At 49.6% G+C, this 11,069-nt stretch overlaps 1 protein-coding gene across 1 annotated transcript; it reads left to right on the top strand.

Annotated features, from left to right (window-relative positions):
• Positions 1-324: 324 nt before the first annotated feature.
• Positions 325-11,063, top strand: NRBP1 (nuclear receptor binding protein 1). Its single transcript, XM_054568605.1, has 18 exons — positions 325-434; positions 3,247-3,476; positions 3,645-3,767; positions 3,956-4,057; positions 4,449-4,538; positions 4,686-4,726; positions 5,098-5,192; positions 6,672-6,755; positions 6,926-6,984; positions 7,150-7,248; positions 8,942-9,074; positions 9,254-9,359; positions 9,506-9,556; positions 9,641-9,776; positions 9,939-9,992; positions 10,079-10,142; positions 10,402-10,457; positions 10,539-11,063. The coding sequence occupies exons 2-18, from the start codon at positions 3,267-3,269 to the stop codon at positions 10,641-10,643; spliced, it is 1,608 nt and encodes a 535-aa protein (XP_054424580.1). The 5' UTR covers positions 325-434; positions 3,247-3,266; the 3' UTR covers positions 10,644-11,063.
• The last annotated feature ends 6 nt before the right edge of the window (positions 11,064-11,069 follow it).

The raw sequence follows: 11,069 nt of genomic DNA, 5'->3' as shown, positions 1-11,069 counted from the left end.
GAAGCTACGTCTTTGGCTCCTTTTGTCTTTCAGTCGGACAAAAACTGTCATGGCGCCTTCAAGAACAGGGAGAGGGCCTTCCTTTCGCCCAGCGGAATCATCAGGAGCACCTGGAGTGGACGGAGAGAAGAGCTCCAGTTGAGACCGAAAATACCGAATACTCGCAGAGGTCTCCGCGGGACAAGCTCAAGGGGAGGAGACCAGGTTGAAGACGATCCCAGCGAGCGACAGTCTATCTGGGGCACCGCCCCCCGGCCCCCTTGTCCAATGGAAACCCAACGGCAGTGCGGTACCGCCCATCTGTTGGTCTGGACGCCTAGAGGGCGGGGCCCACAGTTCGGTTGCGCTGCGGAGCGCAGCTGTGAGGGAGTCTCTCTCATCTGCGGTCCCGGAACCTGAGCTGAAGCGTAGGCTGCGGGAAGCCGCGTCGGGAGGTGAGCGTCGAGGAGAATGAGGGGGAAAGAAGGGTCCGGCGAAAGGATGGAAGTATCGGCCTTCGCGGCCTGGGGCGGTGGGATCTCGGTAGGCGGGTGTCTGGAGGCGGCCCTGCTTGCTCCGCGGCCCAGGCCCGGCCCGCCGGAGACGAGGGGCCGGGTCTGGGCCCCACAGTCACTGCCGGGCCATCCGCTACCTCCCCAGAGTGGGGGCGACGGCGGCCCGGAATTCTGCCGGTGCGGGGCGCGAGGTCCTGGCTTTCGTGTCCACCCAGAGATGGTGAGAGGCGGGCCCGGAGGCCTGCGGAAGCGCAGCGTCGGGGCCGCGCCTGCTCGCGGGGTCGGCGCGCCGACGGCGCGGGGGCGTGGCCTGCGCCTCTGGCTGCGCCGCTGGGCCCTCCTGTGATGAGGTGGCCGCTCTTGCTCCCCTGGCCTGCCTGCGGGGCCGGCATTCACTTGCCGACACCTGGCAGGGCGACCTGTTGGAGTGTGAAATTCCTCCCTTGAGCTTGTTGTGTATCTGACCGCGCAGTCCTGTAGGTCTCGGAGGCCCTCTTTAGTCCGATCCCGGTGAGCGCAGCCGAGAGGCCTGTGGCCTGCGAATGCGAACTGTTGCCGAGGAGTGGCAATGCAGAGGGACTGCAGTCGAAGAAATGCAAATCTCGGACAAAAACTTTGCAGGACGATGCACCTACATTGCTCAGAAGTGAACACACTGTGCATCTCGGGGTGGCTGGAGGCGGCGTGAAGATTCTCTTTAGGGGCGTAAATGGCCTTTTACATATGTGGTCTATTTAAACCTCTGAACCATCCTGGACAAAACTCCCAGTGTTGCAAGATTGCTTCGTCAGTAGGCAGAGTACGGGCGCATCTTGGGCATTGCCTTTATTTTTGCCTATTCGGGAAAGATTGGGAAGAGAGATGACAAGCAATTCCAAGGGCATCCCTATGGTTGACGGAAGTTTGGCTTTTCTGGTGGTCCTCTACTGTGGATTAATTGTCTGTGTCCTGGATCCAGAGGTTTCTTTAGAGTACATTGGCTACAGGCTTCCAGTATTAGAATTCCACTAGAGTTTCCTTTTGAAATCTAGCTGGAAGTTTTACTTTGCTGTTTGTATTCAGGATGCATTCTAAAAATAGAGCTGCTCTAGAAAGTAGACCCATATGAACATTATTGCTATTTCCTTAGCTACTTTTCAGGGGAAGAAGAAGGAAAATTATCTTAACTCATTTTCTGGTGGATTACTAACACATGGAAATTGTAGCTTTCCTGACTGGTTGAATAAAATTTATGATAGTCAAGACCCTAGCAAATAACATAGGGAAAGACGATCTTGCCAGATTTTCTTTGTAGTGCTTTATAAGTACCCTCTGGTACTTATTATAATGTCATCTAATAAAAGTCTCCTGACTTGAGTTAAACATGGTGTAGGCTGGGGGCAGAGATGGGCAGAAGGGGGCATCCTAGAGTTCTAGAAAGGAGGGTTTTTCAAAAGATTGGTGTTGACCACAGGCTTCTGTATTCTGAACTGTCTTAGAGAAACAACTATATTTTCCAGGATATCATTTTCATTCTGGAGAGCACACCCTTGAGTCCACACACACAGGTTCCAATTCCTTCACAGCATTTGTTCTCAGAGAAATGGCATAACATTCTATTGGTTGTCCTATGACTGTCTGGACAAGTTAATGACTGTTAGCTCTTGAGAATTCTTTCTGTTCAAGTAACCATGCCCCTAAAAAAAAAGTTATACTGTATAGTACTTTAGTATTTGTTCCTATGACTATTGGTACTTGAAAGGGGTACTCTATGCTTGACCCAGTGCTCCATGGGATGGTGCCTTTGAGCCATGGTAGGCTGAATGATGTATCTTGAGTTACTTGTACTTCAAAGAGTACATGTGTCAGATCCAGTGCTCCAGGGGATAGTGCCTTTGAGCTACGTGAATGAAATAAAAGCTGGAAGCTTAGTCTTACAGCTGCCTTAAATCCGTGGCTCCATGAGTGTGGGCATCTTTTTTATTTTATTCACTACTGTATCTCAAGCATCTAGCCCAGTGCTTGGCTCACAGTAAGTGCTTAATAAACATTTGTTGAATGAGCGAATGAGAAAAAAATGTTTTTAACCAATACTCATTTGCCACACTCACATCACAGGGAAGGTGAGGTCACCAGGGATGAAGTCACTAACCACTCCCAGTCACCTGGCCCAAGGGTGTCCTCACTGTTGACTGGCAGGCACTTGCTGTGTGGAGGAGGGATGGATAGTGAATGCCAAGGTTAGTTCTAGTGGAATAAGTCAGCTGGGGGTTTCAGGGGGATACACTGGGCCAAGAGTGCTACAGGTCCAGCGTTCAGGCTGGGTTAGTGGAACATTTTGGGGTCTGGAGTCATCTGTTCTGAACAGTGCCCATGTAGCTTGTAGCTTAGTTCTTGAGCCCAGGGCAAATGGGGGTAGATAAGGATTCAAAGGGAAGGCTACCGGGTGAATATTTGCTGAGAAGAAATGGGGCCGCTCATTTTGCTGTTCATTTGGACTTCACTAAGGGTGGCTTATAATGCCATAAATCTTGAGTTTGCCACTCTTGGGTGGATCATCTTCAACCAAAATAGCTTCCCTTCTCTAGACTAGGAGAGTGGTTAATGTGTCAGTGTTCAGACAGGACTATTTCTGTTTTTGGATTTTAAGGAAACAAAGGAGATGTGCTTTATTTCCTTTTTAATCCCAGGTGAGGTTTCTAGGATTAACTCTTTATAGATCTATCCTGACCCTTCCTGCCTTCTTTCTCCGTCCTTGCCCCAACCAATGCAGGCCTGAGTGTTTGTTCCAGCATGTCGGAAGGAGAGTCCCAGACAGTACTCAGCAGTGGCTCAGACCCAAAAGTAGAATCTTCATCCTCAGCTCCTGGCCTGACGTCAGTGTCACCTCCCGTTACTTCCACGACCTCAGCTGCTTCCCCAGAGGAAGAAGAAGAAAGTGAAGATGAGTCTGAGATCTTGGAAGAATCACCCTGTGGGCGCTGGCAGAAGAGGCGAGAAGAGGTAAGGAGATGGAGAGTAAATTCTAAGGGGTGAGAAATAGAGGGGCAAATTCTAAAAGGGACAGACCAAACTTTAAGTCAGAGCCTAGGAGAAGATGATCGTGTAGAGCATTAAAATTGAGGGTTCATGAGGTAACTTTAATTACCTTTCATTTTAATTTCTTCTCAGGTGAATCAGCGGAATGTACCAGGTATTGACAGCGCATACCTGGCCATGGATACAGAGGAGGGCGTAGAGGTTGTGTGGAATGAGGTACAATTCTCTGAACGCAAGAACTACAAGCTGCAGGAGGTAGGTGATGGTGAGGCGATGCGGCCTGTGGGGTGTTAGAATGCTGCTGTGAGAGAGGACTTGGTGTTGGGAAGCTGACTGAGGAGAGTATGTTGGGGTTAGATCATTTCTGGAGAGGGATAGGGAATGGTTTTTCAGGATTACAATGATTCCTAACCCTGTAATCCCACCGTCTTCCCCGCTCCCAGGAAAAGGTCCGCGCTGTGTTTGATAATCTGATTCAGTTGGAACATCTCAACATTGTTAAGTTTCACAAGTATTGGGCTGACATTAAAGAGAACAAGGCCAGGGTAAGAACTTTTTTTCCTGAGCTTACTGCAAAGAGATTAGCTACATTTATTGTTCCTTTTACATCCAGACATTAAAACAAGATTGTCTTGAAACAGAACTGGAATCATCTGATGTGGCGATGAGAGTAGGTGCTTGACAACCACCTATGCCTTTAGTCTGGTTATAAACAGGGCAGGAATGAGTAAACTTTTGTTTCCTCCTTCCCATAGCTCAATAGTTGTTACTGTCCTTAAATCTAAGGAAGTGGTACTAACAACAAAAGGAGAGACCGTTAAAAAACAAAAACAAAAATGTCCAAGCTTTGAAATTTAATATATGTACGGTGCAGATGTCACCAGGTAGGGGGTCAGTTTTACCATAAGCCCTTACTTGTGTGCTTTGCCTCTCCAGGTCATTTTTATCACAGAATACATGTCATCTGGCAGTCTTAAGCAATTTTTGAAGAAGACCAAAAAGAACCACAAGACTATGAATGAAAAGGTATGGAGAGAGAGCCACATTTTAAGCTGGTTTGGGGGTTTGAAAAAGGTTATGTTAATTATGAAGATGACCAGGAAGGGATGGAGGGACCCGTGAAGAGGGGTAGAGAGGGGATTCCTGTTGAGCTGTGATCACTCTCTCTGCCAGGCTTGGAAGCGCTGGTGCACGCAAATCCTCTCTGCCCTAAGGTAAGTAGGATCTGGTTAGTGTCTTTCCCGTCTCGCCTGATTTAGTTCCTCCAAACAGATTTCCGAACACTATTCTGCTGTTCTTTGCTGCCTCACCCCACTTTCTTTGAGTCGTATCCTGTCGAGACTAGGCCCCCATGGGTCTTTTAAAGAGTCCATCCTAATGCCCTAACTATGATACTGTCTCCCGACTCTTTCTCCTAGTGCTTATCTAGCTGTTTAACTCATCAGGCATAATGGAGATTTGGAGTGTGGGGATTATTTTTGCGGTGACGAGCAGCAGACCACCAGGCCCTTGCTCCTCTTAACCCTTGGGTTCCCCCTGCCCTTAATTTCCCAGTGGCCCCTCTAACAGCCCAGTGCCCCCACAGCTACCTGCACTCCTGTGACCCCCCCATCATCCATGGGAACCTGACCTGTGACACCATCTTCATCCAGCACAACGGACTCATCAAGATTGGCTCTGGTGAGGGGAGGGAGAGGTTCTGGGCAGGGGAGCCTCGGGATTTTGGGAACCCCGGGGGTAAGATGAAAGGCGTTGGGGAGAACAGAGCACAATTCTGAGGTGTGGGCTGATGGTGAGAGAAAGGACTTTTCTAGGGGTGATTCATAGGGAGAGCCAGTCAATTAGTGGAAAGGGTGTAGGGTCTAATCATGTACCTTTTTGGAGGGTAATGGGTAAATACAAAAGATCTTGATAGGAGGTTGGGAAAGGGCAAGTGATGGGTGTAAGGACTAACTTGAGCCTCTGGGGCCGGACCCTACCAAAGGAGGTCCTAGGCCGTGCCTGCTGTGAGTGCTTTCATTTGCTGTGTATCTGTGTGCAGTGTCTAACATCTCCGTGTGCCGTGTCTGTGTGGTGTTTGTGTGGCCATTTGTCTGGGGCTTGGCTGCTCCATCGCTCACAACTTTTCTCTGTTTTCCTCCCTCCCGCTTACGGGCTGCTCTGTTCCCAACAGTCTTTCATAGGATTTTTGCTAATGGTGAGAGCTCCCTCTGCCCCATGTGGGGCTCTGTTTGTGCTCCCTCTGCTCCCCTTTGCGGCTGCCCAGTGCATGCAGTCGTGGGAGCAAGCCCTGTTGCCTTACCTCCCCTGCCTAATTGTGCCTGCGTGGCTTCTGCCCTACCAGCGTGCTTGCCCTTCCATAACCTGCTTGTTTCATGTGGATTCTGCCTGGCTGGCCACTTACATCCTGGATTCTTATTCCCTCTCATCATCAGGCTGGTTCCCTAAATCATACTGTGCTCCCAAACTCTCTGTGATTTGTAGTCATTGTTTATGATTCGAGTGAGTCCACATTGGGCCTGGCCCTTGTTCCTCGTTCAGCCCTGTGGCAGGCAATGTTGAGGGGTAAGGGGATAGAGCAAGGGTCTAAAATTTTTGGTGGATTAAAAGTAGAACTGATTCAAGGATATTGGTTCAACTTTGAGCTATTTCTGCGTTTTAATCAGCAGAGGTGGGCAAGAAGGAGGCTGTATGCTTGGTTGTATCCTTATCTTTCATCCAAGCTTCTGAAGTCTCAAATTGTCCTAGATTAGGAAGGGCTGCCTGTTACCATATGCTGTTTGCAGGTTGGAAGAAAACTAGGTCAAACATTTTCCTGTGATCAGGGATTAGATGTGCCTGGATTTAGGGGGAAGATGAACAGGTCACAAGTGAAAGTTTTCCTTAGCTTGTCTGGCTCCTTAACTAGCCCAAAGCCCCCGTGTACCTGTTTAGTGTGGCACCTTTGCTGCTGTTGAATTAGGGGCCTTCTGTGAATAGTGGTAGCCCTGAGAAAGGGGAGGTAGGTGGTGCTCCTGTTGAGTCTATAGTTGATGAGACAGGGTTTGTGCCTGTTGAGGGTTAGAGACTTCAGCAGAAAATTTGGTTTTTGGGGGCCTCTCTGGAGTGTGACTGCTTTGTCGAAGGTGGTCAGATTGTGGGTATCTCCCCTACTCCCAGTGGCTCCTGACACTATCAACAATCATGTGAAGACTTGTCGGGAGGAGCAGAAGAATCTACACTTCTTTGCACCAGAGTATGGAGGTGAGGCATCCCAGTTTTTCTGCCCTCTTCCTCACCCCAGGTTTCCACAGAAGTAACATAACTGAAAGGCTAGTCCTTCTCTACATGTTTACAAAAAGTTTTTTAAAGGCATTTCTGCCATGCCCTGCTCCTGTCCTCTGACTCACCTAAGCCTTCTCTGTTTTCCTTAGAAGTCACTAATGTGACAACAGCAGTGGACATCTACTCCTTCGGCATGTGTGCACTAGAGGTGAGGAAACCACAGGGCGGAGGGTCGGTGGTGCTGGAAGGGGGATCATATTAGAAGATGGAAGGGGGAAGTGGAGGGAGCACAAGTAAGGTACTGGTCTTGAGGGAGTGGTTGTGGGAACTCTGAGGTTCTTAGCTCTCTACTTTTTATTCCCCCTCACTGTAGATGGCAGTGCTGGAGATTCAGGGCAATGGAGAGTCCTCATATGTGCCACAGGAAGCTATCAGCAGTGCCATCCAGCTTCTAGAAGACCCATTACAGAGGGTAAGAATTAGCAGGCTCACTGCTCCTTAACAGACTTTGAAATGTCTTAAGTTTTTCTTTCTTTCTATCTGCTGGGACCATGCTCTCTTGTAAGAGGAAGAGAACATAAAGCAGAATGGACTAGCAAAAGCAGTGAACAATTGCCCTGGCCGGGTGGCTTATTTAGTTGGAGTGCCATCCTATGCACCAAAAGGTTGTGGGTTTGATCTCTGGTCAGGGCACATACCGTGGTTGCAGGTTCGATCCCCAGTTGGGGTGCGTATGGCAGGCAATTGATAGCTGTTTCTTTCTCACATCAGTGTTTCTCTTTCCGTTTCTCTCTCTCAAATCAGTAAATATATCCTCTGGTGAGGATTTAAAAAAAAAAAAAAGGAGTTAACATTTCTGTACGTGGTACCTACTTACACAGATTCGGGGGTTAAGATGGGTAATATTGGGATTAAAGATTATGTGTTAATTTAGGTCTATCTACATGGAGGTTAACTAATTTGATGGGTAACTCAGGTAATTGGTATACACTCTCAGGCATCCATCTTGATATTTTTAAATAAATCAATTAGTTTGAATTAAATCAGTCATTTGAGGATATACGCACACAGAGTTCACCCTTGAGCTATTCCAGGGGGCGGGGGTTGTCAGACCCCTCTGTGCAGTCAAAAATCTGTGTATGGCTCTCCAAAAACTTGAGTCGTCCCTCAGTATCCACAGGGGATTGGTTCCAGGACCCCCTGCTGATACCAAACTCCGGATGCTCAAGTCCTCTGCGTAAAATAGCATAGATCAATACGCACTGTCGCCCCTACCCTGCAACCACCCATTGAAAACGGTATAGGCATTTATTGGGGGGAAAAAATGTATTAGTAGACCCGTGCAGTTCAAACTCCTGTCGTTCAAGGGTCAGCTGTAGTTTTAGTTAGGGAAAATGACATTAAGTAATAAGCTAAGATTTAAAGGATCTAAGGGTTATGAGTTAGTAGGTAGACTGCAGTAGAGTCAGGAGAGGAGTATCCAAACAAAGGTAGTTTGTAACTCATGAGATTAATTGTGAAAGGGAGAAAAATGAAGGAAGACTGGGGGGGACGTCTTGAGGCTAGTGTGGAGTAAGTTTACAGTTCAGTGTTGGGATGGGGTGTTCAAGAGAAGGATTAGGTATATCACCTGTGGACCTTCAAGATCAAAAGGAGGAAAGAAGGTTAATTATCATGGGACCTGTGGAGGTGGGAAAGGGGTGATTTAGAAGACGCTAGGGAAATCCAGTGCATTTAAAAAACGATTGTCGTGGAGAAAGGAAATTGTGGTACTAGCCTTGGGAAATAAAGAAATGGTAGGTGTTACTGACCACAGTGGATACGCTTAGGAAGAGATGAATTTGGTGAGGGCTGGCAAAGGTAGGCAGGCAGTGAATGGGCTAATAAAGCAGAAAGGTAGAAAATAAGGAAATGTTTGAACAGTAAAGGAAAGAGAATGCTTGTGGTTGAAGAACAGAAAATTAAAACCAGAAGGACAGTGAATGATGCCTTTTATTTATATAATACCTTACGGTTTTCAGATAACATTTAGCAACTTGTTCCCTCAGCTAGTGCTGAGGACTGATATGCACAAAGCTCTGTGCTAAGTATAATGAGAGAGAAAGATGAACACAGTGGGGGTTGCTTGCCAAATGCCTGCTCCACTTCCCTGATCCCTCTTCCAGGAGTTCATTCAGAAGTGCCTGCAGTCTGAGCCTGCTCGCAGGCCAACGGCCAGAGAACTTCTGTTCCACCCAGCACTGTTTGAAGTGCCCTCGCTCAAACTCCTGGCTGCCCACTGCATTGTGGGACACCAACGTGAGTCCTCTTGGCCCTCCTAGGAATTTTCTTCCTGTCTGGAGCCTTGTAACTGTCACTGGCCTGCTGCATTTCCTCTTTCACTTCTGAAGGGATTTTTAATCCCCAGGACCTCTGTGCCTTTTATGACATTAATATTACTATCCCTGCATAACTTCCCATTCCATCATACACTCCAGACATGATCCCAGAGAATGCGCTGGAAGAAATCACCAAAAACATGGATACCAGTGCTGTATTGGCTGAAATCCCTGCAGGACCAGGAAGAGAACCAGTTCAGACTTTGTGAGTAACTAACTCAGGGGGGTCTGAAAGGGACAGATTGGTCACTACCATCCTGAGGATTCTGTCAACTGTCTCTTCTCGGGGAGTGGTTCAATCTACTATTTTGCCAGTTTCCTTCCTTCCATCTTCTCTCTTCTCTCCTCCAGGTACTCTCAGTCACCAGCTCTGGAATTGGACAAATTCCTGGAAGATGTCAGGTGAGAAGAGTGAGAGGGCTTTCTTGAGGAAGCAGGGGTGGGACATTCGTAAGAGCCCGTGTGACTTGCCTAATCTCCCTTTAGGAATGGGATCTACCCCCTGACAGCCTTTGGGCTGCCCCGGCACCAGCAGCCACAGCAGGAGGAGGTGACATCACCTGTGGTTCCCCCCTCCGTCAAGACTCCAACACCTGAACCCGCTGAGGTGGAGACCCGCAAGGTGGGGCTGTGTGGGTGTGGATGTTGGTATGGTCATGGTGGAAGGGAGAAGAGGACATCTCAAGGCTTTGTCCTTTACAGAAAAGAATGTGTTCCTGCTCCCTGGCACCTGTGCCACGTAGTGGTCCCTACTCTGGTAATCCTCTCTGTCCCCTCTCTCTAGGTGGTGCTGATGCAATGCAACATTGAGTCAGTGGAGGAGGGAGTCAAACACCACGTAAGGCTTGGGCCAGGGTTGCATAGGGTTGGGTGGCCAGAGTGGGGGGGAGAGGCACCTCATTTTCTGACTATCCTATTCTCCAGCTGACGCTTCTGCTGAAGCTGGAGGACAAACTGAACCGGCACCTGAGCTGTGACCTGATGCCAAGTGAGTCTCTCCTTTCCCTCCGAGGATGGAGAGTCTGAGCCTTATCTGTGAGGGACATACTCAGGGGTGGGGAAGGTGCCAAGATAGTAACATACTGACTCACATACAGTGAATGTATCAGCCCCTAAAGTTTAAGGGCGGATCTGACGGTTCTGCTTGCATCATTTTTTCCCAGCCAGGGTAACCCGGCTGGGGCTATTGGAGGGGCTGTGCGCCCCCACGCCCACCCTGCACTCACGCTCTCCTGTTTCTCTGTCAGATGAGAACATCCCCGAGTTGGCGGCGGAGCTGGTGCAGCTGGGCTTCATTAGCGAGGTGAGCCGCCCGCCCTGCCCTCCGTGCGTGCGCGGCGGCCTGTCGTGCCCTCGCGCGCCTCACCGAGCGTTCCCCCACCAGGCCGACCAGAGCCGGCTGACTTGCCTGCTAGAGGAGACCCTGAACAAGTTCAACTTCGCCAGGAACAGCACCCTCAACCCAGCCGCTGTCACCGTCTCCTCTTAGAGCTTAGTCGGGCCAGGCCCCTGATTTGAGCTGTGGTTGTCGCCAGCGTGCCGCAGCCTTCCTGCCCCTCCCCCCAGTCAGTATTACCCTGTGAAGCTCCTTCTCTCCTGTATTATTTAGGAGGGCTGCGGGGCTCCCCGGTTGTGAGCACCACCCTCGCCCTGCCCCTTCTCTCCCTCCCCTCTGCACTTTGTTTACTTGTTTTGCACAGACGTGGGCCTGGGCCTTCTCAGCAGCCGCCTTCCAGTGGGGGGCTAGCGGCTGACCTGCCGGCGCCTGCCCGCCTGTGTGGGGAGGAGGCCCACGGGCGCGAGGGGAGCCGAGTTCTACAGCCCCGCCGGCGTGGAGGGGCGGGAGAGAAGGGTGGTGCTGCAGTGGTGGCCCAGGGGGCCATTCGATTCGCCTCAGTTGCTGCTGTAATAAAAA

This window comes from Pteronotus mesoamericanus, unplaced genomic scaffold (genome assembly GCF_021234165.1).
Source record: "Pteronotus mesoamericanus isolate MK-2021 breed Mesoamerican mustached bat unplaced genomic scaffold, CSHL_Meso_final contig_101, whole genome shotgun sequence".
Taxonomy (NCBI): domain Eukaryota; kingdom Metazoa; phylum Chordata; class Mammalia; order Chiroptera; family Mormoopidae; genus Pteronotus; species Pteronotus mesoamericanus.
This window is presented reverse-complemented; position numbering and strand designations above follow the sequence as displayed.

Excerpts from the sequence above, each read along its gene's own strand:
- NRBP1 (XM_054568605.1), top strand. The coding sequence starts at position 3,267 with ATGTCGGAAGGAGAGTCCCAGACAGTACTCAGCAGTGGCTCAGACCCA. Across the intron at positions 6,756-6,925 it reads CTTTGCACCAGAGTATGGAG|AAGTCACTAATGTGACAACA; the intron begins GTGAGGCATCCC and ends TGTTTTCCTTAG. Across the intron at positions 6,985-7,149 it reads TCGGCATGTGTGCACTAGAG|ATGGCAGTGCTGGAGATTCA; the intron begins GTGAGGAAACCA and ends CCCTCACTGTAG.